Source organism: Dermacentor andersoni, chromosome 7 (assembly GCF_023375885.2).
Source record: "Dermacentor andersoni chromosome 7, qqDerAnde1_hic_scaffold, whole genome shotgun sequence".
NCBI lineage: Eukaryota > Metazoa > Arthropoda > Arachnida > Ixodida > Ixodidae > Dermacentor > Dermacentor andersoni.
The window spans coordinates 149281683-149309341 of record NC_092820.1 but is presented as its reverse complement, the minus strand read 5'-3'; the positions used below and the strand labels follow the sequence as shown (position 1 = coordinate 149309341).

Sequence of the window (27659 nt, the reverse complement as noted above, 5' to 3'; positions counted from 1 at the left end):
GAAAACTTACAGAGCTTAGCGCCCTCTAGATGTAACCTAAATGAATATTTTTGCCAAATAGTCGATAAATTGGGCAGCCTTTAAATTAATTTTCCGCAGTAGGTGCCGCGACAAATTTTTAAGAAACCAATTGGAAGTTATTTTGTCGGTTGCTAAAACAGGGATTTCATGAACGCTTTCGCGACTAGCAGGGCGCTGGCTCCGACGGCTTCCTGCGCGAGTCCGGCCTTCGCTGCAGGCAGCGGATGGATGTGCGCGCAGTGGGGCATTATGGCCCTGCTCGCTGCCTTTGCCGCCGCGCTCGCCCTCGCTACAGCTGCGGACCCGACGCTGGCTCTCCAGGTGAGACGCGGGTAGCGACACCTGGCACTCTTCGTGCACGCGATCGCAAAACGCGCGCACGTGCTGATCCAGCGCGCTGACGAGACTGCGTGCCGCCTGTGCGTGTGTTGGTGCGTGTGTGTATACGTACTTACTTACCTGCTGCTGCGAGCGCGCTTCGTATGGTACGTGGGGCTCGGGCCTCATCACGACAGTTGTCATTTCCTCTCGGCGTCGCTTGACACGTGACATCGGGTGTGCGGTAGGCAGCTGATTAAGAGCGTAACCGCAGCCCGAAGTGGTGTTTCCGACTGGCAGGTGGTTGAGCGCGGTTTTCCAGCTCGGCTCGCTTGCTCTGCGTACGCGAGCATCGGCCGTGAGCGGTCATCAGCGGTAGAAAACAAACAAAACAAGAAAAGTTGTTTCTTCTGTAAAGCCACTCGCGGCGAGCGGGTTCGCGGTTTCGTAGCTCGTATCTGTGCGCCCTCCGCACAGGTACTTACAATCGAAACAAGTGGGGATCCTTTCGTCGGCCACGGGCTGTTCTTATTTCTTTTTTCTACGTTCGGGCTCCTCTACATGTAAACAGTTAGCGACGGCTCTTCGGGGAACGAGGGATGTCGGTGCCCGGCTGGAAGTAATTAAGGCGATCTGCGTCGTGGCCGCCGTACTCTGAATGGGTTCATATTGTGAGCACGCGGTATCTAACCTTGAGCCTAGCAAGCGCGGAAACCGAGATATGTTTTGAGGTTGACACATTGCCAGCGATGCATACCGGAACGAATTGACAAGTGCCCGGCGCGCCTTATGAAGTTAGCGCTTGCTTGTTATCTATCGCAGTTTTCGTGATTGTCGGCTGTTACAGATTCTTGAAGTGTTATTTGTACACTTGTATTTATCGCTCATTAAGGCTAAAAGTACTTCAGATATCAGTTACAATGTCATGTTTAAACTGGCTTCTTGCATTGTGCTACTTACTAATGCTAGCTGATTTAATTTACACTCAACTGAATAAACGCGTGCTGTACATTACAGATCTTTCTCTTTGTGCTTCAAATCATTTAGCTGTTTCTTAAGAGGCAAGCATGTGAGGGATGCAGCCATGTTAGCTGTGAATATATATATATATATATATATATATATATATATATATATATATACACATAATGGCAGGCTATTAACAACACGCATTGCAACATGATGTTGGTCTTAAGGGTTCGTGAATACTAATTTTAGGGATCGAATCGAATATTGAATACCTTTTGAATAATGAACAGCCATGTCCTAGTATATCAACAGCATTAGCAAGTTTCTCTTGTTATGCATCATGAAGTGTTGTTTATTAAGAGAACAAATGGATTATTAGAAGTAAACAAGCACTTTATTTGCACACTCTGGACTCATTGGTGAATGACAGCGGTTTAGTTAAAGTCGGGCTCCATGAGTGCTGTTACATACTCCACTGCATAACTCCTCATGCTTTATGTTTGCTATGCTGCCTGGATGGAATTTAGCACACATTTGGGGATTCAAAGTATTCTAAGACTACTAGAAAAATATTGGTGTTTACGAATAGTGAGTATTAAATTCAAAGACCAAAGTGAAAAGGGCATGCAATATACTTAATATGTTATTTGAAAGTTCCAGATACTTGCACAGCCCTAGTTGGTCTTGTTGGTTTGCTTGACAAAGTGTTATGGTGAATTTGCGAAACGAGGGGAGATGGAGAGTTGGAAAAGACTCTGTTGAATATATCTAGCTTCTCCTGCAGACGCATGCTGTTTGACAGCAAACATATGGTGTTCAGCTCCTGCTGCAGACAAAACTTGGATGTTTAATTATGAGACAATGTTAGCTTTGACAAGTCTGCTATGTTTGTTGTCTCTGGATCATCATCATCATCATCACTGTTATTATTATTATTATTATTATTATTATTATTATTATTATTATTATTATTATTATTATTTGGTTTGAAAACATGTATCCAATTAAGAGAGAAAGATAAAGAGAAGTCTGGCTCAATAAAACCTTGAAATCACTATCACACTGTTCGACAAGAATATTGCCTGCAAAATTGTGTCAGTCGTTTTATTGCAGCTTGATAAAGTTTATCCCACTTACAATGGCCTCACTTAAAATTACTTAGCGTGAACAGTTTTCCATGATCTGAAACATATTACAGAAAGCCTGTGGAATGTGCTGACTTACAGCTACCTCATTTTACCTCGCTAGATCAGCTAGTAATAACGAGACAAACTACGGCACAGCAGTCGCAACTAACTGACCTCCAAACGAAGATGCAGAAAGGAAGCCTTGCCAGCTCATGCACCTTGAAAGTTAACAGAAGAGCATGTGTGGTGCACAGGGGAGCACAAACTATGATCTTGCCGGAAATTTTAACTTTCAAAGACACACATCTCATGCACCGTACATTCCCTTGTCAAGAGCACACTGAAGGAATGGGCAGCATCGTTCATCAAGCTGTTGAACGCAGCCTATACTGTAAGCATGCTATAATCTAACCCTTGAGAACAGTTCTGCAACAAAATTTACGCAGCAAGAATGGAGCACTATGGGCAACCACACATTCACAGTGCTAGGTTACGTACAGCAAGCTTGTGTATAGCCTGTCAAAAGTTGAGTCTGCACTTGCTGGATACGTGCCAGCAAAGCAAACCTCGACACGTTTTCTGGCACGACAACAAAGGTGTCTGTACTAGGTATTACTTTTGTAGGTGGGAGTTCGACGGAATACTGTCTGGTCATGGAAAATTTTTCAAGCGTGTTTAACTACAGCAGCTCCATATGGGGGGATCTCAAAAGCATCATTTTGTTTAAGAAGCACAATGGACAGATCATCTGGCACCCTTAATCAACTGTGCTCCCGAACTTTGCATTGTGTGCTCAAGGTTACTTAACACACTTTTGTGTAGCAGGCTTCCTATTGTAAAGAAGAGATTTATACAGATCTTACAACACCATGGTGTTTTGACTATGGACAGTGACCTGCTTCTTCTCCTTCAGAGATTGTTTTGAGGGCAAGTACAGTAAGAACTAAATTGTCTTACAACAGAGGCTTTTTACACCTCAGAACAGTTCCTTGTAAGTGGGCTGAGGTGTAGTTAACTTTAGTGATTGTTAATAAAGGTTTTTGTCAAGCAGTTACATACAGCTTATTGTAGTTTCAGGTAACTCGAAAACTTACATCAGGAACCTCTTTTTTTTTTCTTTTTTTTTTTAACGAAAGCTCTGTTCTCAATTGAGGTGGCCCTGATGTTTTGTGGCATCAAAGGGAAACTGCAACAAAGATTTACTTTTTTTTTATTTTGTTAATTTTATTGTTTTGCTTCACTCAGGTGTTTCTTCTCAAATACCTGCCACACCTTGTATACTGCTACGTATGTGTTTTGCTTTTCGCTGTTGACCCCATTCCCCTAGTTATCATTGTTATCACTGCTTTGTTTCAGTGACAGATGCACTCTCTGTATCAGATTACATCACCTGTGTTATGTCGTGAGCACTGCAGCTAGATGGGACAAGTCTAATCAGATTGTACTCCTTTAGGCAAAAGTGTACGGACCAGTCATTCTGTGATAAAGCTGATTTTCTTCTTCATCAATGAATATAACTTGAAATTGAGTATGGTAGTTCCAACTTGGCATTGCAAACTTTCCAGTGCACTTGTCAATGTCGGTTTGTGCCTCTGGATTACAAATAAATTCAGCTTTTTTGGCGCGGCTCTTGTCAGTATACTTTTGCTGACGGGTGCACTTACATGTGCTGTAAATGCTTTTGTACAATCTAAACAATTGACACATAAATAATGTCGTAACAGCTGCACATGTTCAAGCTGGTGTTCATGTGCTGGCACAGCTGTGGCACAGCTGTATCCGGACGATGTCAGGATAGGTTTTCCCTGTGCGAATGTTGGCAACATTATGTAGGCTACTTTATGTATAGGTTGCACTTTACATTATGTTGTGCGTCTAAACTAGGTAACATTACTGTTCTCATTTATGCTGCATAATGTGTCTCACGTAAATTGTAATAATGTATTTCGGATGCACATCCCTCACTGTGACTTCATCATTATATACTTGTTGTGTCTGTCGTATCTACATGGCTTTCTACTGCACAGGTAGCAGAGACATTGTCATGCAGTTTATCGTTCTGATTCCCACGTCCATTGTTAATAGTAAATGCATTGATAGAAAATAATAACAACAATTATTATTATTATCGTTGTTGTTGTTGTTGTCGTCGTTGTCGTCATCATCATCATCATCATTTTCTGTTCTAAGCTTACAATAATTTCTGTCTCCTCTGCAGACAGCAGGATGCCCACCTCCTACGCAGAACTGCACTGGGGAGCCTCTTTGTGGCTCAGATGGGCGCACGTACACCACACGTTGCGACTTTGAGCGTTCCCGATGCGAGGGGAATTTTGTAGAAATAAGACATGCCGGCCCCTGCACCGAGCCAACACAAGCCGCAGGGGTGGCACGGTGCCTGCTCCAGCGCAAGCAGCAGAAGCAGCAGCCAGGCTCGTTCGTTCCAGAGTGCGCGCCGGACGGCGCATTCCAGCTCGTCCAGTGCCACCAGCTGACGGGATACTGTTGGTGCGTGGACGCCCAGGGCAGGCCCCTGGTGGGAACCTCGGTTCACCTGCAGAAGCCCAACTGCACAACCCGGCGACAGGGGTCGTTCCAGCGCAGGGCGTCTCACCAGGCAGAGGCCAAGACAGGTGAGGAACATTGTGTTGGCTGCATTGTTCTTGACGTTGATTTCTTTTCAACGTGGCAGCACACTCACGAGAATGGTATGTTAGTGTCCAAATCACACCTCAAGGGAGGTCTTCCTCTGGGTAACAGAAGCCACGGAAGCCAATCTCGGATGCCATGAGCTTGTGCTCCACAGGAGCTGGAAGCGCGTCCTGGCGCCAATTTTCTGGATGCTACCTGTTGACCTCCACTAAATCCGTATCTATTAGCAACAAAATTTTAAAAAAGGTAAGGAAAGAAGCTTATTTGATTAGGAAATGTGGTGAAATTGAAGAAATAGTTATTCAAGAAACATGTGAAAAATACGGGGGCGAATCAAAAAGTCTTTGCCCCTATCTTTTATTGGCCAAAATAAGGGACATACAGGTAATTACAAATATACATACTATTCTACATACTTTACACTATTTTTCCACGTAGTTGCCACATGCCCCTGTGGCAGGATTCGTCGCGCATCCTCCCCGAATGCTCATTTTCGTGGAAGTCTTCACAGCCTTTTACGAGCTCACAAAACCACCACTTTGCACTTCTCAAAGTGAGACACCTTTCCTCATACGTAGGCTGCATTTCCCTGTAAATTTCAATGGCCGTTCGTCCCTTGCTCCGTAGAAAACGAATGGCACTTCGCTGCTTGTGCGCTGTGGATGCATGAAGCACAACCGCCGTCTTCAACTGACAGCAGCACCGTGCCATGGAGATACTGGCAGCTAAGGCCAGGCCAGTCCAAGAAAGGTCCACTGCTGGGAATGGATACATTGACTTTGCATTTACAGCCGTAATCTGGCTAAAAAAAAAAAAAGGCGGAGGACAAGACTTTCCGATTCGCCCTTGTATTTCAGCTGGGGGATAGAACCCTTAGTGACATAACTGACTAGAGGTGTTGTATAAACTTATGAAGTGCATTGCTACTTTCCCTGTTGCTGCGTTGAAACTTCACAGCTTCAAATGATAATAAATTTGGAACAGTCATCGAAAGGACCAGACGACACCGCAAGAGAGGAAGTTCGAGAATTTTGTATTTGTCGTGGCTGTTGTTATTGTCATTGCTGTTGTAATGACGCAAAGAAGAAAAATAATTTGTTCCATGTTAGTAAATTACCCTTCTGCAGCACCAAAAAAAAATCCACTCATATATCATGGGGAGAGGCTTGTTAAGATAGAAAAAAAATGTGAAAACGAAAGAACCATTGATGACACCTTCTTGAAGTACCTGCGCTAGCTTGGCTTGACGTCACAGATTCTGATCGCTTTTTATTAGCAAATGTAGACTACATTGCAAGCTTTTGCCTTCATTTTTGTATTCTGATAATGAATTTATTACTGTGAAATTGATGACGATAGAATTTCAAAAGGACACTTTGTTAACCTGAACTGATTTTGTGTTCCTGTTTAGTACACAATAAAGAGATGGAATCGTATAGATGGGTCATGGGTTTCATAATTGCCTTGCCTGTCAGTTCACTCCAGAACTGTTCTGTGGCAAGTTTTACACCCACACTAGTTTTACACCCACACTGTGGCGAGTTTTACACCTATTGCACTACCCACAGTGCCGACTCATGTGGCTGTGGCTTTGTGCTGTGGAGCACAATGATGCAGTTTATATTTTTTGGTGCAGCCGGCTGCATTCCAATAGGGGCAGAATGCAAAAACATCCATGGCACTGAGTTTTGTCTGCACATTAAAGAACCCCCTGACGGTCTAAACTAATTTGAGGACCTCGATCTCCCATGGCATCTCCCATGGGCCCTGTGCTGCTTTTGTGCATTTAACATTATTTATTTATTTATTTATCTTTATATCAATCAATCAATCAATGAGTCAATTGACTAATCAGTAATCACGACTCCAAACATTTTGTAAAGCTGCAGTTTGTTTGTTTTTTTACATCCATCACATTGCAAGTAGCCATGAAAAAAAAATTGTTCTCAGCATGTTGACATATTTCTGAATGCTGTTGCTTGTCTTGCTTTTATTCCTACATGGTTGTTATGAAACCGTTGAGGAATTAGTGCCTCTTTCTCTCTCGCAATAAACTAAATGTGCCATGCGCGTCCTGGGTAAGAAATTATGCTTGAGACTTTGGACAAGGCTCGCTAAAGCTATGGGGCTTACTAAAGTTGTTTCACAACTATATTGAGCTCTAACACCATGAGATGCTGGCACTCTTTTGTTGGCGGCTGTAGCTGGGGACCAACTCCGATTTTCCTATTCAAGTACATGTGAGATGCAGAAATGCTCTCCTGAGAAGACCACTCGACCAATTTGAATGAAATTTGTTGTCTTTAAGAGAGAAAGCTTAGTTTTACTGGCTCTAGGAAGATGAGTTTTGGTAAAGGGCCTGTGATTTTTAATGCAGCCTTCTGAAAATTGGTTATGTTTCAGTAAAATCGAAGCCCGAACTTCGCAAATTCATAACTCCCTGCCAAAAGGATGTATTGCAGTTCTGTATACTACATCTTTCAGGGCATCTAAGGCGAGCAAATTTGAGGTATGAGTGTACAGCTTATGTAAACTGTCACAGTTTAGCAGTTTATGAGGCTTTTGCAAAAGTCTTATTGACGAATTAGTGATATAAATTTCAGAGCGGCGCATAACACATCAATTTGGTTCACTTCAAGTGTGTGACGAGGTGAAGTTCACAGGATTGTGATATAATTTTTCATTGCTGAGTTACAGGTTTGTAAACTTGATAATTTTTTTTTTTTTCAATTTTGCAGTTCTCAACAAAATTTTTAAAAAGAAATTGACAGGCCAAATAAATAAATCTGCTTCCTGCAGTAACTAGATTATAACTTTTTCTGTTAAGTGCAACAAACTTCGTCAAACTCCATGCCGGTGACATATCAAACCCAGAATATCGCTATTTCTATTTGATTCATGCAGGCTGAGCCCGATTTATTGAACAGCGCGCTGTAAGGTGTCAGTCAGTCAATTTCAGTCATCCTTATTTAACAAGTCTATCTATGGACAGTGGTGATGCCGCGAAGCAGTCTGAGTAATCAAATGCGTCCAAATAATTTGTTGACGACTGTACATCCATGTTGTTCACTTTAGGCGTCACAATAGCAACAGCTTACAGAATTGCAATTTGCTTTTTATTGCTGAGCTAACTTGATGCCTCAGTCATTCAAAATTTGTGCATTCCTAAGCAATTCTTGTTTAAAATTTACAGCCTAAATAGAAAACCTACTTGTTACTGTTGTCTTTCTGTTAACCGGAACAAATCTCATCAAATCAGGTGCAATGGAAGCTGTCCAAAATGATTTCTTTGTTCCCGTGTACTTATGACGAGAGCTTCTGAGGTAAAATTTTCTTGTGACATACTTAGCGCCCTTTGTTTTCTTTTCACAGGTTGTTCAAGTGTTGATCGCAGTCGGTTCAACCTGAACTTGGTGGGCATATTCCAGAAGGAGTTTGACAGGCTCCCCAAGCCTCCCACTGCCAATGCCACAGGTACACCGCTGTTGTGCACCCATATCTGTGGCACCCCTATTTATGCACCTCAGTGACACCCTTAGTACATTCCTAGTACACCCTCAGTTGCGAGCACAGTTCCAGGTTGTCCCCCTACACAGGCAGTAAATGTCCTAAGCGTTAAAAAAGAAGTTGTTTTTCAACACCTTTCATATTTTTCTTAACACTATCACATTATGAGGATCATTTAAGGGCTCTTTGCTTTGTGAGTTATCACTGAAAGCATCTGGGTAGAATGAGATTACTGTTGAGTCAATTTTGCATGGTGGGAATTTACTTGCAATTTCGCACTTGGGAATCCGCAGGTGCAAAATGATTTTTTGTGTGTATTTTTAGCAAGTTAGCACAAATATTCAGCTCGTTCTCTGGGATTTTACATACCATTCTGGCACAATAACTAGTTGTGCGAATAATCAAACTACTACAAAACTTATGGGTTGTTTTGTTTGTTCTGCACTTTTCCTGATTAGCTTTTTTTGTTTTGGGGAGGGTGGTGCAGCAATCTTGCTTTTGTGATGCCACCATTACACAATGCCCTGAATGGCGTCTGCAAGGTATCATCAAACAATAAAATGTTTGCAAGTTAAAAAAAAAATGGCAGCACTGCTACCATGGCACAACTGTGTGCAATAGTGAGGCGATTCCATCAGCAGCACAGCACCTTCGAGACGGCGGCATCCATCGAGGGAAGCTAAGGCAGCTTTTATGGCGGCACAACAATGCAGGTCGTGTGCCGGCGGTGCTCAGGTGGAAGTTCTCCGAGCTGGACGTGGACAATGATGGACACCTGCAGCTGCACGAGGTTCGGGACCTGCGACGTCTGGCACGTCGCATCGTGGAGCCTCAGGCGTGTGCCCGGGGCCTCGCCCGGTACTGCGACGCCAATCGGGATCGGCTTCTGTCGCTCTCCGAGTGGCTGCACTGTCTTCAGGGGAGCCCCGTTCGCGTGGACAGTAAGCACCTTCTCTCTGCATGTTTGCGGGGCCGGATTAAGTGACTTTGTACAGTGACCTGCGCTTTTTCCTTTAAAAAATTTTAAAAAGAGGATTTCGCTCTTGCTGTTGCTTTGGCTTTTGCTCAAATTTTGCAGTAAGATTTCATTTTATAAGAAGTTATGGTAGAATCTATCTCACGATTGCTGTTGACATTAAAGCAACTAGTGTTAATGCATTGTAGCGACGCTCCCTGCTCTGCTTCACAGCCATTCGAGAAGCACATTCACATGGAACTTCAATCCACTGCAGTGAAGTCGACCCACATGTTTTGCGCCGCATGTCAAATTGCACTCCAACATGATTCTCATTGAGCTCATGTCAAATATATAATGACATATATGTCGTGTCCTGCATATCCTGTATATCCGGTGAAAGAAAATTGTGAGTGCAGAAACAAGCAAACCGCATTGTTTCCACGGCCCCGTTAAACTATCAATGGAAAGAAGGACAGCCCCACCGGCGCCAGCACAACGTGCTAGAGCAGGACTGTTCAGATTGTGCAGGCAGTGAGTCACGTAACATTGGGGCTGGGGAGTGGGGTCCCTCCAGTTGAAGAAATATGTCGTTGTGCACAGAAGACAGTTAGAGACACACACAGAGGAAAGTGACGGGGTATGCTAAGAATGCTAATTGAATTAATAAAGTCTGAATAATGCAATGTCGCTCTTGGTGCTATTATTCGCATGGTTTGGTGGTAACCTCTGCCTGCGCCCCTTGCAATACTGCAACATGATTTTGCGTTTACTGCTGCTTTGTTTTCACTCAAATTTAGCAGCAAGCTTGCATATTACAGTCCAAATCGTTCAGTGTAGTACTTAGCACTTATTTCCTAGTTTCGTAAGAAAAAAATGCAAATTCGCCTTAGTCTGCATCTCCAGTGATGTCCACAATGCACTCCCCAGTTATTAACAGAAGCCAATCTTGAAGGCCCGGCTTTGCCACGCAGCAGATTATGAAAGCAACCAGGTGACATTATATGACAGCCATATTCTAGACACCACTTGTGGCAAGAAGCTTAGACAAAGGCGAATTTGCATTATTTTCCTGACAATCCAGGCATGTAGCACTGCTACGTATTATGTTGTATAATCTGGACTATTAAATTCTATCTTTCTGCTAAATTCAAGTGGCAGTAAGCTTTGCAAATGCAAATTGCTTTTTTTAAATTCTCATGGCAAAATCACAGGTCACTGTACGTATGTGTCTGCAGTTGCTGTACTCTGCCAATACTAACCTGTGGCACTGATTCTTGAAGGATAGCAAAAAAAAAACTTGAAAGAAAGGTGAAGAGTGTGCAATGAGTGATATGAGAAAATGGTATTTGCAGCTTTAACGGTGTTATTTACACTCTCCCTCACCATCTTTGTGCAGTCTAAAGCGACAGATGTGGCTTGCGTCAGCCAATCAGTAACGAGAGCTGCTTGCGTGTTCCAAAGGGGGAAGGTCCAGCCCACTCTGCACTACTAACTGTTCTATAAAGCTTGCATTCAGTTGGCATCGCTCAGGGGCAGTCGGAGCTGGACATTAGAGGAACCCTTCTCCTGGTTAGTATCTTTTCTGGTTGTCTGATGGCCCGAGCCATATCTTCTGCTACACTGCGCAGAATTGGTGAGGTAGAGTATGGTGATCAAGCACAAGTCGTCATCATCTTTAAGTTGAACAGTGCAGTTGAGATGGTAGATAGAAACAAAGACAACATGCCCGTGCCGCTCTCAACTGAAGTTGCTTGAGTGACAGATGAGTCATTACAAACTGTACTCGCAGACAACTGTCTGTGGCAACGAAAGGAAAGATACGTAGTCATAGCGTGCACAAGATTGCTCCTGAAAGTAAGTCACACATTCATATCGATCCTAGTTTCAGCTGGGGAAGAAAACGTAAACATCTCATTTACAATAAAAGTAAGAGAAAATGTGCCGCTGAGTGTTAAATTTGACATTCTTTTGTTTTTGTCTTCCGCATTTGGGCAAATTCATGTTTCACATGGAAGATATGCTGGTTCAGTATCTGTTTACAAAAAGGTTCTCAAATCTGTTCATACCTATTGAGGGAGATGGAAGAAATTAAACTGTCTTGTTTCTGTGCCACCAGGAGACGAGCTTCACTGCAAATGTAGACACTCTTTCCCTTTGCCTAGACTAGCGTCTGCAAGCGGTTTTCCTTCTATGCCTTCTTTTATACCCGAACTGAGGGACCGCGTAACATTCACACGACGAGCCGCACCTTCTTTTTTTTCTCTCTTCTCTTTCTTTTTTGCTGCACAACACATTTCCTGCGGTGGCATTGTGCATTCGGCAATTGGATGATTAACCAAAGTCACGGACTATAGTTGGTAACATTGCAAGCAGTGCATCTTGCATAGAGGCATTTGTGCCGTGTGACCTTGACTCTCAAGAGGAAGGGTGCACGGCCTTCTGTTTGAAAACGTCAACCGTTTTCATACCACGCAGCTGTTTCATACTTTGCAGACACGATCACCACCGCACAACCTACGCGCCACGCTTGTATTTTTTTTAATGAGGGGACCTTTTATGTGATGCATATTATTTCCAGTTCCATTAATTGTTGCACAATCCAAAGCTTCCTTTCAAGTTTCTTTGTCGTGCTCCATGAACATGGCTGTGGTGGCAACAACCTTCCTTCAACACCTGTCACTGCTGCTTGCATGCAGTACCAGCAAGCACACGCTAAACATTGTCCATGCTCTGGCACTCTTCCTCTCACCTCTTTCATTTTCATAACGACCACAAGAACCCAGAGAGACTAAACTATAAAACTGAACAGCGGTGCAGGATTATTTAGTGCTGAGACAGCAGAAGCCACAGGATATCTCGATTTCCCTTCTTGGGTACACTTACGCTTCGCCAGGGATCATATAACCATGCAGTACCATATCAAAATGTACCTCACAAAATTTCAATAGCAAACGGTAACTGCATGAACATGTAATACTTTGCGTCTGTTGAGCGCTGTGATCCTTGGTGTCTAATTGTGAACATAAACTTCTAAAAAACTATCTCAATTCTGTATGTCTAAGTGGATATCCTAACCGTAAACAGAACTTCGCATATATTTCAATACCTGCCCAGCCATGCCACATTGTGTATAGAGTGAATGCTCCCGATCACTGGCACTACAGTCCCAGATGTTTAGCCCGTCATGCAGCCAGATGTTAACAGCCATCCAGCGCACGAAAGCTGTCGTCACGCTACAGCACTGTGAAGTACTATAATTCACGTGCGGCAAATGCACATTTCTTCAGGACTAGCTTTATCCACGATGTCCGGGAGTCTCATTTCACTTTTTTTTTATTAACTTGATGATTACGGTACCACTCTGCAAGTTCTTCAATTGCACAGAAAGGTGCGTAAGAATGCCTGACCATTGCCACCTTATTTTTTTTGTACCATTCTACGCTTTTTTTGTTCTGATCTTTGTATATTTCTGCCATCTTCCGGGGTCACGTGGGAACAGAAAAAAAAAAAAGAGAGAGGACTTCCTTGGGAAGTGTTGCACGTCAGCTGATCATGCAGTGGCATCCCCGGGGGTGGTTACAACCCTCTTAATCCGGCCCTGCATGGCAGCCTGGGGTGCATGTGCGCGCACGCACGGCATGTGAGGGGAACGCAGTGGTTTCCCTGCGCGTGTTCATGTCGTTGAACTCAGAGGGGGGAAACCCGGATGCGGCGGCCGTCCTGGCCGGAGCCCTGCGACCAGAGAACCGGCCCACAGAGGACGAGGACAAGGACAGCCAGGAGACACAAGAACCAGGTGAGTGCACGCCACCCTTGGTTGTCCTGAAATGCGGTGCGGTTGTCCTGAAATCGCGGAGCATGGTACGGCTAAACCTCAATATATACGGTCAGAACACCCACTTCTAGCAATGTTCGAGTGATAAGAAAATACCATTGTTGTAACCGATAATCGTTATAACCGGGTTGCACAAAAACACAGAAGGAGACAAACACCTAAATGCGTTCATTTGACTTGAAGAAGTAGGGTCGAACCTGCTTTATAGCATTAATCGTTGCGAGATCCAGGGGGAAAAATGACACTCCGCCACACCCGCCTTTGCGCAGCGCATCCCGCACAGCATGCCTTCATCGCTCCTTTAAACCCTGCAGCGTCGGAGAGAGGGTGGAAGAGAGATGGGAGAGATGGTGCGACGCGACAAGGTGGTGCGAACCGAAGATGAGTGTGTCAGAGCGGCTGCATTCTTTCTTGACATTCTTTCTGTTTCCTTTTTTAAACAATTCGATGAAGGCATGCCGACGAAGGCATGTACAAAGGCGGGTATGGTGAAGCAGTTCGCATCTAAAGAACATACACTCTAGAGGATTATGCATTCTTTTTTCTTTTCAGCACGCACACCCAGTAGCTAGATTTAATTGTTATAACCGATAATGCAGCATGGGAGTGTTGCAGTAAGCAGTTTATTTTACCATAGAACATGCACGAAAGTTGGCACCGCAGTGGCTGCTCATCGTTATATCTGATACGTTGTTAAAACAGGTATGGTTATAAGTGAATTCGACTGTAACGAACTTCAATATAACAAGGTATTTAACTTTTCATAACCTCTTGTCCATAGAACAGCATGTATTTTTAACCTCAGTATAACAAAGTGTGTTTGTAGACTATTTCAATATAACGACGTTTCACTGTTACCATAAAGGAATACTAAGACAGTAAATGGAAATTTGTGTTCACGCAGGTGGTCCAGTGGTTGAATTACATGCAGCTGCTTGCGAATACACCTCTCAAATTGCACGCCAGGGGACTGAGAGCGACCATCGAAGTGGAGTAGTGTCATGTTTCGTATAAAGTCCAAGTGTAATAAGATCCTATTGTGCCCCACATGCTGTGGTGTGAGTGAAAGCGTGTGAGGGTGAGCCAAGAAAGGATGAGCTCAGTCTTCCCATGCGAAGAAGGGGAAAGGGGGGGAGGGGAGCGAGCTCGCAGTAACGCCATCAAGTACATATGAGGGCGGGAGGTGTCGGAAGGAAGGGTGGGGGGGCAGGTTGGTGCGCATTTCCATTTCTAGCACGGTCATGGCTTCGCATGGCTAGCCGTGAGGGTGGCTGAGCAGCTCGCATGCCCTGTTTTAGAGGTAATCTGCTGCTCCAGGCCGACCTCTCCTTTTTTTTTAATTATGATCTCCCTCCTCCTCCTCCTGCTGCACCACATACAAAGTCTGGATGAGCTGAGACGGAGTGGCAGCTGCGCGCTGTCTGCCCGCACGTTTAATGCTGGAGGTTGCGTAATCTCTAGTTTCAGAGATGCATTGAAGCGAGAGGTAGATGAAGCATTTGCTCCCAGCTGCCGGCACTTTTCATGATAGCATCATCCCACTGTTGGCCACACTAGTGGCCCTTGGGGCAGAGTGGACGCTAAAACATGGCTGGCTTCGCTTTGTACCACCGATGTGAAGATATCGTCAACGTGGCACAAAACGTGCATCTTCCTCGCCATAATGTTGTTTTTCTCATTGAAGTTTTCTTTTTCCGATTGCCCCATAATTCCGCAAATATTGTTGCCCCTTCCATATAAGAAAAACCCATTGGCAATCGTGTATCAAAAATTGAATATTAATATAATGAAATTTCAATATAACGAAGCTGATTGCTGATGTTGCCAACTTTGTTTTATCAAGGTGTAACATTAGTAGTAATTGGTGGCTTATTTAGTGAAGACATAAATCATAAAAACTACATAAAAAAGAAGGTGATGAAAGTAAATTTTCTGCCGGCCGTGCGGTAACTGTCTAGTGCAGATGGCTGGCACCTGAATGATGGTCAGCAGTGGAGGTTGGAGTAAGGGGTGTAAAGAACAGGGAGAGGATAACAACAGAGAGGAGAGAATATATAAGGGAACTATTTACATACCTACAACATAGCAACTTGGTCAAAGTTACCAATAGTTCACTTGTGGAGTGACTTCCTCGAGGGAGTTTGTCGACCAGCCCCGCACACCAGTACCGTCGGGTCACGTAGAGCAGCCAGGTGGCAAGGCCGAACTGCTCGAGGAAGTCGCACGGTGGGTTGCGAGACACCTCCGGCGTGCGAGAGGGATCATGAGGGATCAGCCCACGCACGTGGTAGCAGCTGGAGAGTTCCTCCTGGAGTGCCTGGAAAGCACTACACCCCAGAAGCAAGTGATCTAGAGTCTCCACTTTGCCACAGTTATAGCAGTTTTCCGCGGCGACTAGACTGAGGCGTTGCTTGCGCGCTTGCATCCACAAGCACCCGGCACGAATCATAGCAATGCCGCCCTTTAATGACGTGAAATATCTGAGCAGGCAATTGTATGGACTGCTTTCGTGGACATTGAATTGAGCTCGCTACACCTAGCGTGTTCAGCCGGCTTGATGACTTCCTGCGCAGTACAAATTAAAGAACAAAAGGTGACTGGTCACAGTGCTGTGAGAAGCCTCGGCATGTATAGCTGAAGTATTATAAAAAAAAAGATTTATTCCAAGAAATAATGATAAGACTTTTTCGAGTAACAGTGGTGACACAACACCACTAGAATTATACATATACAGCAAATGTGGACTTGCTTACATGGCTGGCACTCTCAAATGTTAGAGCCCATGTGCGCATATACGTTGCTGCTTAGACAAACAACAGGGAATGTGAAATCACTTACACATAATGAAATGTCATGATACATGCATTATGTTGAATTCGCATAAACATAAACACTAATGGTTATCAGAGAGTTGAATCTGAGTTAAGTATGCGTAACTGTAAGTCTTTCTTTCGCACTGCCTTGAGTGGCACTCCCTAGCGCTCCCAGAACTAGATTTAGGTTTATATATATATATATATATATATATATACACAGATACCCAAGAAAGTGCACTTTAGTTGTCCTTTTGTCGCGTTTCACTTTCATATTCCCTAATATTTCTGCATTTTAATTTAAAGCAACAGTTACCATATTTCGCGCACACACATCCCACGCCAAAAATGCAAAAAAAAATGTAACAGCAAAGTCCACGTGCAGTTTATATGTGAATTAAAAAGTTATCCGCCATCCAAAGTTCGTTTATCTCCAAGGCAACCCTACCCTCTCTACATCCCCGCACCTTGAAGCTCCCTTCCCTCATTTATGGTCGCCCATTCTCTTCGTCTTTTTGGATCGCCATTCTGCACTTTTGGCTGTGTTAGTAGTTAGCAAATAGTGTACATAGTGCCGGTCAACCAGAACTTAGCTGTGCCGCTCAACAGCATTCCTTTGCAGCAAAACAGAAGCTGAAGTTTATCAGCATCGCAGTCGAGGTGGCAAACAGAGCTGCTGGCCAAAGATACGATGTGGATGAGTCGTGCACCCGCAAATGAAGACTGTTTCTATGTGAAAGATTTGAGCGTTGTTGTGTGCAGTTATTTCCATGTGTTATACACACAGATTCCTTTTTTCTTTTTCTTTCTTTCTTTCTTTCTTTTTAGTGGTGTATTATGCAGTATCTTCCCTTATGCTTTCCTTGGCTTCATTGTCTGTTGGCTTCATGTGGTTGTAACCGACAAAAACATTTATTGTCTCGATTCCCTTCACTTAGGGTACTTTATTCCTTTTCTTTTTGTTTCCTCTTCACGTGGCAATCGTCTCTGTTCCATGTGTCGCAGGTGGACCCTGGCCTGTAGGGGCTGGGGAGGACTGCGGTGTTTCGCGGCGACAAGCACAGGAGGCGCAGCGGGATGCACCGCGGATCTACGTGCCCGAGTGCCAACCAGATGGCCGTACATACATGCCGGCGCAGTGCCATGGAGGCCTGTGCTGGTGCGTGAGCGTGCGGACTGGGCGACCGCTACGCGGAACAACGTCCACGTCTCGGCCCGACTGTGCCACTTTACTCGGCGACACATTCAAAGGCAAGTGGTCTGCATTCTAGACTGTTTGCGCATTGTTATTTTACTGTACCTTGCAAGGTTCCTAATGTATCAACTGGACAATCAATAGGTAAAATGATGATGGACCTAAACCTCTGCCAGCCACGTAGGTTGGTCAAGTAGGAAATGCGATCTTCTTACTTTAATTTGTTAGGTTATTGGGATGCAGCTTTTATTTGGAATTCAAGGAACCATTCTTTAGAAGAAGCCAGTGGAGGGATAAAGAGGAAACATTCAACAGATGGTAAAGTTGATAACAGATATTATTTTAACGAAAACGTATTGTGCCAGCAAACAGCACAGTGCATACAAATGCATGTAGCACAATGCATAGTCATTATAAATGACTCGATGAAGCCACTCATCAAGTGTCTCTCTAAATAAGTATTCTCACCACCCGACTGTTCGGGATTGCTTTGTTTGATCACTGACTCCTTTTGTAAAAGAACTGATGATTTTTGAAGTGCTCCAAGTGATTTGAGCATTGTCAGGCCCAGTTTCATTCAGGTGCAATTTATGACCATCCCTGCGAAGCTTGAATTAATGAGCTTTTTACTTCACAATATGCCTTAGTCCTTTGTCTATTGCCAGTTGTACGTACGTTTGCATCAAGTGTACTGACCCCATCCCCATTCAAAGTGCCTTCGGTACTTTGAAGTAACTATGTGAACGAATTGGATAAGAAGGGGAGTACAACGGGACTTTGCTTGTGCAGGTTGCCCCTTCAGGAAGAAGCAGCTGTTTTTAGCTGCACTTCTGCACAGCTTCGAGAGGGAGCGGGAGCAAGCTGGTACCAGGTAGGACCTACCTTCGCTGTGTTCCCGAAAAACATTGTGTTCACTGTGTTCCCAAAAGGTAGGCGTTGAGTGAAGTTGGAGTGAGCAGTGAAAAAACAATTGGAGGTTCATCCGGACGTAAAAAAATAAGAAAAAAGTATGAAATACGAAAAAAAAAGTAAATTGAAAACATTATGTCAGTACTCCTCTAAAGGAATACTGACATAACGTTTTCAATTTCTCTCTCTCTTTTTTCGTTCAATGAACTTTCAAACCCTCTGAATCTTAGAAAAAAATAGTGGGGCAAGCGTCAGTGTGCCGTAAATACTATGAGAGTCAGTTTTACGAGCCAGATTTTTTTTTTCTTTTCATCATCTAGAAAGTGGACGCATCCATGACAATGCGGAACGTTAGCTCACCTCGTTGCTACGATAGCTGTGATTGCTTCACACGAGTGCAGCCAGGCGAAAGGCGTCCTTGCTTATATTTTTATTAGTGGCGTCGTTGCATCCTACCTTTATTGCTGCACTAGTTTAAGACTTCAACTGTAACGACATCTACAGGTTCCGAACTGGCCGCTCGCTGCGCTGCTGTCGAATACGTTGAAAAAGAACCGCCTAACAAATGGGCAGTATTTTGTGATTCGAAAGCAGCCCTCCAGAGCTTGCGAGGTTTACGGCGTGGCAATTATGAACAGCTGAGGTCTAAAATCAACGAAACTTGCCATTGCACTTCTGAACAAGGACATATCATCTTTCAATTGCTGCCGGGATATTGTGGCATCGTTGGTAATCGCCTCGTCGATGACGCTGCTCGACGTGCCCAGGCTGGCTCACCGACGCTCCTTATATGTACCTTTATCGAGAGTAGACGCTGCAAGATAGCTCCACAGTATCGCTAGTACCATCGCGTTAACTTACTGGCATGCACCACAGAACTCGAAGTGGCGTTTATACAGCCTTGACCCATCACCGAAGCTTAAATTACCAGTAAACCTTTCACAACATGACGCAACACTGCTGTGTCGGCTGTGGGTAGGAGTAGCATTCACTAACTCCTACAGCTATCGTATTGAATGGTGGACTCGCCAATGTGCGCTAAGTGCAAGTGTGAAGAGACCATCAATCATCTTCGGTGCCACCATTCTCGCTTTGATAACCAACGTCGCACTCTCCAGTGTGCCTTGAATAGACTGGACGACAGGCCATTTACAGAAGCAAAGATCTTGGGAGCCTGGCCTCACAGTTCATTAGCCCAGAAAGCAGTTCGAGCGCTTCTTCACTACCTGAAGGCAACAGACTTGAGTGCCCGACCATAGACATCCTGCACCTAACTTAGCACATGTGAAAGTGTGGTATAGACTCACGTTTTCTCTCTCTCTCTTTCACTCCCCATTCCCCTCTTCACATGTAGGGTAGCAAACTGGACTCAGTCTGGTTTACTCCCTCTCTCTCTCTCTCTCTCTCTCTCTCTCGCAAAACCCCTTATAAGCATTTCCCAGATTTTATACTGGCCAAGCGTGATGCTTTTATATACGAAGAGCATGTAGTAGAGTTTTTACAACTTTGAATACATTAGAAGCTCGTTGATATGTTCCTGTTTGTTGCGCCTACTTGGCTCTCACGCTCTAAGGCACCGGTCGTAGTTGTTGCACCCAAAAGCTGTGACGGCACACCACCAGTGCGGCATCATTCCGGCGGCTGCCACATGTTGCCACTGAAAACAGTCACCTCATAGAACCTGCCCTGTGACACTGAAAGATTGCCACTGCGATGTTCAGATCTTTGGTAGTCTCCAATCTCAACACGGTTCACCAAATCAAAAGTCAAGAAAAGCTGGATGAAGATGCAAGGAGTTGCATCACACTCATCTTTGTGGATGCTATTTCATGATCTTGGGCAGTTACTTCGACATACAAGGCTGCCAAGAAACTGGGAAAGGGCTGTGAGTGCTCGAAAATAGGCTGTTCTTATTGAAGGTATGACCCAAGCACTGGATGGAAATTACAAGCTTTATTAAGTCTGATTTATGGCTACAACCACTGCAAAAGAGCACTTAAAGTTCAGTCAAACCATCATGCAGCGATATCAAGCTTTACTGAGCAGGTTTTCAATAGTTTGCAGGCTTCGTATTCAACTTAAATAAGATTTTTTTGTGAGAGTAGCTTTCTTTCTCTTCTCAGTGGTGCTATTGTAAGCGTTATCAGGTGTTGCAGTTTCGTGGGTCGCATTCTTTTTTCGTGGTCCCCTAAAAACATATAAGAAAGGTTGCACTGTACATTTGTGAGTGCTCTTTCATGTTTTCCACCTATGCATAAGTGCTTTGGCCCTAGCCAGTTGCAGTAGCTATAACATGAATCAGGCAGTCAAGCCAAACAAATTCAGTGGAAACCTACAAGGTGTGGCTTTCGTGTACCATAAACTTTCTCTCCCTTTCCGTGAAGATGATGAGTCAGCAACTAGCTTAAATACCAATTCAATTTGGCTGCAATAGCAGTTAATTTTTTTGTGTGTACTAGAAATTTTATAGGTACAGCCAACCACACATGTTTACAGGACAAGAGTTCTGCAACAAATGTGAATGTCTGCTGTGTTAAGGCTTTATGCTTCTAATTTAATGGGTCATCTTATGTTGGTCACTAGAGCTGCTTCAGAGTAAAACTTTTAGTTTGAAGCTGTGTGCCCACACTTATTGGTAAATCAGCTTCTTTTTTTTTTCTTTTTGCAAATTTCGTGTCCTGTACACTTCTTTGATTGACTGTTCACAAGGGAATGCGTTACCTAGTCTGGCACGAAGAAATTTTTTGCTGTACGAATATAGCATGTTCCCATCATGTTTTGCCGAGTGGCTCGAAACACAGAATACCAAGTGAGATGACTAGCCCACAGTGTGGCTGACAAGAACACCATTTCTTGCAGCCCTTCAGGGTCAAAGACCATGGGAGATGACGTGCTGCGATGGAAGTTCTCCGCACTCGACGTCAACCACAATCAGGTACTACTGGCCCACATTCCTCAGTGCAGAGCTTTAAAAGTGTGCGTTGGGTCATCAAGTCCCCAAATTTTAGGTATGACCTCCGATCCCCTCATCTTCTCTTTGTAATAGCTAGAGAGTGAGGCTAGAGAGACGTGAATAACTGCCAATGCTAGTTCTCCCAAGTTTTGCATAAAGTATGTGAATTGGGGCTCTTTCTACAATTCTGTGAGTGCTACATCAAGATTTACAAAAAAAGTTTCCCTCCAAGCGTACCTTTAGAAGTCTTCTGGTGGGGAAAGGACACCTGATGGGTACTTGCTTTGAGCAAGATTAAAAAGACCAATTCCTGTAGCATGGAAAATTGGCAACATCAGGGTCGTTGAAAAAATCACTGTGAGCTAAAAACAATGTGTTGCTGGTCAGTCTCTGTTGTTCCAAGTCTTTTGTCACTTGTATGCGAGTTGTAAAAGTAAAAGTGCAGTTGTGTACCGCAAAGGTCTCATGCGCAGAGAAAGTTTTTGTAAGCATACAAGGTTCACCAGTGAGTATTATTGAAGTGCAACAACTCCTTCACTTGAGGTGCGGTGTGGCCCTTCTTGGCAGAGAAGCCAAGGAGACACACTGATTGAAGGCATGTTTTTGTATGTTGCAGTGAACATTGGGACGTTGATGTGTGCAGGTGTTGGAGCGAAAAGAGTGGAAGCAGTTCCGGCGTGGCTGGGCAAGCTTCCTCAAGAACGGTGGCAGGAAAAAGTTACGCAAGTGCTGGCGCAACTTTCTTCGCTTCTGCGATGAGAATGATGACAGCCGAATTAGCCAGGACGAGTGGTTGAAGTGTGGCAAGCCAGTGGCAGGTACGGTTTTTCTTGGACCATTGTTCCACGCTCCGCATTACAGGGGCTTTGAAATCCTGCTGTAACGGACTCTCGACATCAGAGTTTGAGTGACCGTTTTGTTCTTAACAGTAGAAATGCCATGGGTTAGTAAAGGGTGACATATAGGATTAAGAAATCTGTATTTTGTTGAATGTTTTTGGTTTTACTTCCTCAAAGCAAGCCACTCACCATGAAAACATGCATTCAGTCCTGAGTGCTGGAGTGCAGAACTTGTCTTGCCATAGCTACACACACACACACACACACAAACACACACACACACACACACCTAAACACAAGAACATGTTGCTGCACACGTGATGGCTCGCTGTACTTCAGGGTCTCCCACTCCATTTATGAGCAAAGCCAAAGCTGCTCATAACGGATTGTAGCCTACCCATGCAGCATGATAGGCCAATGATCCCAAATGTTAGCTGTTGCATGTCCATTTTATCATACGGCTTTGCACGGCCGCAGTTTGTGCAATACAGCCAACTTCCGTTAATTGGACTCTGACGGGACCGACGAAACTCATCGAATTATCCGGCGGGTGGAATTAAACAAGATGCAGGGAAAACGCCGATGCGCACCACTAATTCATTTGACAGTATTTGCACGATTCCAGCACGCCCCGGAATCAAACACACGCCCGCTTTCTATGTGTACAAAGTGGAAAACTAACGTAGAAATGACATTAAAGCTCTTGAACAAAGAAGTATAACTAGCACCCGACTTTTTAGCAATAAAATTGGGCAAGGGTCTAATATGTATTTCACAACAGTGGCCGGTTTCTAAAAGTCAGCTTCACCACAGGATTTTAGTCAGCTTCGCCTCAATACATATCTGTTATGCGGTAAAGCACACAAACATCCCAAATGTGGTTTTGGTATCGTGTCCAATTGCACCGTGCAGGCAATTTTCGGCCCATTCGTCTTTAAAGAAAAGAAAGAAAGAAAGGCGCGTGTTAGAATCGGGTAAATACCGTGTGGGTTTATTAACCAGTTGCCTTCATCCAAAAAAGATCACGTACACGTGACGCATGCGACAAGAAAGGATATTCCATATCTGCCATCAAGACCGTGAGGTGTGGCACTGGCTAACACTCCCAGGTTTAGTTCTATTAGATAAACATAAACACCCCACCAAGTGGGGTGTTTATGGATAACGGCGCCGCGGTAGCTCAATTGGTAAGAGCGTCATGCGAAGACGTGGGTTCATGCTCCACCTGTGGCCAGTTGTTTTTTGATTCCCCTTCATTTCCATTAATTTATCATTTCTTTAATTCAGTTAATAAGTACATGTAGTTTCCCCCATGCTGCCCTTGGTGTCATTGTTTGTTGGCTTCTTATGGTACAATCGGACATCGTGAGCTACGGTTATTGCTTTAAAATCTTTCAAGAACAGGTTGAAAAAAGCTGTTTTAGAGAGGCAAAGACTTTCTGATTCACCTTTGTATTGTAGCCACTAATACTTTTTCAATAATGTAATATTATATGTTGCTTGTTATTTTCGTTGTTCTTTTTTTCTGAGACGCACTATTCTTGCCTGGTATTCACTACTGTGTTGTTTTTATTGCTTGGTGAGCCCATCTGCATGACACCCGCATATATTTTCTTTGTTTTTTTCATTGGTTACTCGCATTTTCTGTTCTTAAGCTTAAATGTGACACATTATTTTATGATATCAGTTTATGTATGTTGTGAATTACTTGTTTTTTTCTTTTTTAATTTTACATACGTGTCGAATTATTGCTGCTACCGAGTAATCTTAATTTTTTGTATATTAGTAGCATGACGTTTGCTGCACATCCTTCCCTGATGAAATGCCAATAGGAGCCTGTAAGGTATTTTTAAAGGATTACATTGCTTTCAGGTTTGAGCACTGATATCGTTTTGCACTTATATATTTAATAGTCTCGAGAAGGTTTAAGATAAAAGGCAACGTGCTTTGAATCTTATGTTTCGTGGCACTTGTCAATGAGGTATAATCTGAGGAATAATTTGGTTAAGAACTTAAGGCCTGGTATGAGCTACTTTAGTGATTGAATAGCATAGCAGTATATAACCTGCATATGCAACATGGACAAGCATATTACATGCATATACCTAACCCGCCGTGGTTGCTCAGTGGCTATGGTGTTGGGCTGCTGAGCACGAGGTCGCGGGATCGAATCCCGGCCACGGCGGCCGCATTTCGATGGGGACGAAATGCGAAAACACCCGTGTGCTTAGATTTAGTGCACATTAAAGAACCCCAGGTGGTCGAACTTTCCGGAGTCCTCCACTACGGCGTGCCTCATAATCAGAAAGTGGTTTTGGCACGTAAAACTCCATAATTCAATTCATATACCTAAACATAGGCAGAGCCTCATGGCAACGCTGACAGGGGAAATTTGTCTGGAGTGTCTGTATAAATTCTGTCACAAAAATTATTCAAATATTAATGCCATGGTTCTTGCTATGGTGTCGGATCTTGCCTTCCGGTCATTGTTCTGTGACCTCTGTTTCAGATTCTGCACGGCCCAGCAGTGGGACACGAAAAGGGCCCAATCCTTTTTCGACCATCCTCATAAGCAGATGAGGCTAACGAAGTGAAGGATGCCCTTTGAGCTTGCCCTCAGCTCACGGTGGGGTTGCCCAGCTGAGACGTAATGGCCACGTGCGCTGAACTGCGTGATGTTTCTGCTCGTCAGTCCTTCGATCGACAGCCCTCGTACTAGACGGGGGTCGCACATTAATTGGGAGTTGTCGTAAGGCTACCGGAATTGAAAGTTCCCAGCATTTGTTGTTTTCTGTGCTTGCGTAGTGACAGATGTGCCATTGCTGAGCGTGGAGCACTTTGTGGAATTTGCTGAAGTGTTTCGGGGTCCTGGCTCGCGTAGTGATTATTCTCCAATTTCATTCTTTATGCTTTGCATGCTATCCTGCGCTGTAGTTATTGTCCTGGCGAAGTATTTGGCCCAACAGGTCATAAAGAAGGAATGGGAATGAAGGACGAGAATCATTTGATAATTTTTTTCCTCTTCTTTTTAGAGTTTTTTCCAGCTAAGTGGGTTCGATTTTGCTTTCTTGAAGGCTGGTGCCTGCGTGATGTCACATTCCCTGAGCCCAGAACAATGTGCGTGCAAAAGTTTGTGCACTCCTTTTTAGTTCATTCTAAAAAGCCATCTGCCTTTTCTAAAAGCAGATGTTTCCATTCATATTTCCTGGTGCCATCGAAGTTTTCGCATGTGCACAATGGCTGCACGCTTGTTCATGTTATGCAGCTTTTAGTAATGTTTGAGCCCCATTGTAAATCCTGACCTAGTTATTGCTTGTTGTGTGCACATTCTTGCTATACAACTCATAATGAGTAGTCATTGTTTTAAAGAAAAATATTGAATCAAAGTTTTAGTACCTGCACACATTATCCATTCGACATCATTATCATTTGTGCCATTGTATTAACCAAAACAAGCGAACCAATTCCATTATGCAAATTCTTTGTTGTACTAACTGTCAACATGGTAATGCTGTTATGATGTTTCTCATGTACTTACTCAGTGGTAGAGAGCATGTCATCTTTGCCACCATTTCAGCACAATCACTGTTTTGTTACTGCATACATGTTTATCGCAGGCCTTTTAACGTGTCCATCTATTGACATTGACCCAAGTCAGAGCTTGCAGTGGGTGCTGAAGAGAGATGTATCAATGAAAGCGAGTATTTTAGGCTCGTTTGGCGTTTGGAACGCATTAGTGCATTGTTTGACTAGACCAATGTCTCTCAAATTGCAGGTTTGAGTCCTGGTAAAGAGATTCAACATGCCATCATGCTGCGTGTCATGTCTGTTGCAAACTGTGCTCCACAATATCGCATTGCAAATGTTCAGCCATAAACGTTTGAGCCATTAGGCGATCTGAAACGGGAGTGAATAGTGTATCTGTCTGCATTCTTAAATCTTGGATGAAGAAGGCATCCAAATTTTGGCCTCATTCACAAAAAGTTTGATTTTGTAAAAAGGCTGATTTTAGCTGTGAAACTAGGCATAGAATTTTTAAATTTTTTTTTCTTAAGGTGGCTTTGAACCCATTCCATTCGTAGTGACTATAAGTTGTAAAGTTAAATTAAACCAACGATCATCTTTGCTTACTTGTTTGTGGACTCAAACTTATGTAACTGTGAAAGCTTGGGGAAGGAAGAACTGGGGTTGTTGACGCAATGCAGTGAAGCCATTCGTCTGCTAGTGGGTTCATTGTAGGCAGCATGCAAAAGGATGTGGACGACTAACGAAGAACACAGGATAAGTGCTGACCTGCGCTCGCCTTGCCTCAGGACTTGTCCTGTGTTCTTCCTTAGCAGTGAAGTGATGCTTTGCATTGCTGATTATTCACCCAACATGCATTACAATCAAGATGTTTTTTTAGATTGCTCCACAGATGCAAAGTGTCTTGCTTTTATTTTGTCTAGTGATGTTCAGTGGCAAACATTTTATTTCCTTTCAAGCAGCTTTACCGTTTCTCAGATCTCTTATACAAATGTTGAGCACTTGGATAGGGGAGAACAGCACTTTTGCCTCCATGTTTGAAATTGAACAGGAAACCTGAACAGGAAAAATTCAGCTGATGTTGGCAGAATCTGAAACTTGTTTTCAACCTCGAGAACTGTGGAATGCAATTGACTTGAACGTTGATGTACCCTATGACTTGCTTTATAATTGTAGCCCTGGCAAAATGAATTGCAGCATTTTTATACAGTGTTTCAATGAAGCTGCCATATTTATTCATACAAGACTCGCCTTCACATTAAACTCACACCCTGTATTTGGAGCTCAGAAATTCTGAAAAACAAACAAAAATGTTTTGCCAAAGGGTAGTTACACTAATGCCTGCATCAGAACAGATTGTGTGTCATGATGGTGGTTACAAAAATAGTACGTCAGCATTGATTGTAACATGCGCCCCCACTGGTTTTGTATAACCACATGGCTTTCAATGGGCGCTGGGAGATAGACGTAGGCCTGACCCATGTAAGACCCTGTCAAGACTTCTGATGTGTGTGTCTTGCATGAGTGAATATGGTCTGCGTGTGTTTAAACTGTCCTGTCCACAGTTCATTTGTCCATGATAGTACATTTTTTGCTCCACACTGACTTTTTTTTTTTCAAAGGTCCCACGGCCGACCTTTCATACACCCTCTCCGACCAATGCGCATCTTGTGAGCTCATCAGTGGAAGAACGTATACTCAGCTTTGTCAACTCTTGTTTTGCCATGGTTGGTTATAGCATTGTAAAAATGAGCGCTGGCTGCCTCAGGCTCATGGTTCGCACGACATTGTGTACTGTGATTTCATTCATAAAGGAGCAGTTAGATGCGAGACATCAGACGTAAGGTCACCAGTAACACTTTGTTCAGCCACTCTCTAATGTGATGTATGGCTGAAAAGGTTGTAATAAAGGTATTCACTGAGAGTCGATTCATTTCTGCCATTTGTTCCCTACAACGAGGAGGGAGCGCAGATGATTGTCAGATCAGCCCTGCTGTCCTTCCTCCAGCCTTGCCAAAATTTGCTGTGAATATTAAAG

General features: G+C 43.7%; 1 protein-coding gene across 2 annotated transcripts; it reads left to right on the top strand.

Moving 5' to 3' along the window:
- The first annotated feature begins 40 nt into the window (after nt 1-40).
- On the top strand, nt 41-27548 carry magu (SPARC related modular calcium binding-like protein magu). Of its 2 annotated transcripts, none has more exons than XM_055072230.1 (10): nt 41-342; nt 4654-5068; nt 8460-8561; nt 9308-9535; nt 13244-13348; nt 17206-17451; nt 18185-18266; nt 21164-21239; nt 21901-22075; nt 24606-27548. In XM_055072230.1, exons 1-10 carry the CDS (start codon nt 169-171, stop codon nt 24674-24676), a joined length of 1674 nt encoding a protein of 557 aa, XP_054928205.1. In that variant the 5' UTR covers nt 41-168; the 3' UTR covers nt 24677-27548. The 2 variants fall into 2 exon arrangements, with proteins under 2 accessions (XP_054928205.1, XP_054928204.1); XM_055072229.1 differs by having other exon boundaries at nt 13208-13348.
- The last annotated feature ends 111 nt before the right edge of the window (nt 27549-27659 follow it).

Excerpts from the sequence above, each read along its gene's own strand:
- magu (XM_055072229.1), top strand. The coding sequence starts at position 169 with ATGAACGCTTTCGCGACTAGCAGGGCGCTGGCTCCGACGGCTTCCTGC. Across the intron at positions 13,349-17,205 it reads CCAGGAGACACAAGAACCAG|GTGGACCCTGGCCTGTAGGG; the intron begins GTGAGTGCACGC and ends CATGTGTCGCAG. Across the intron at positions 18,267-21,163 it reads CGGGAGCAAGCTGGTACCAG|CCCTTCAGGGTCAAAGACCA; the intron begins GTAGGACCTACC and ends CATTTCTTGCAG.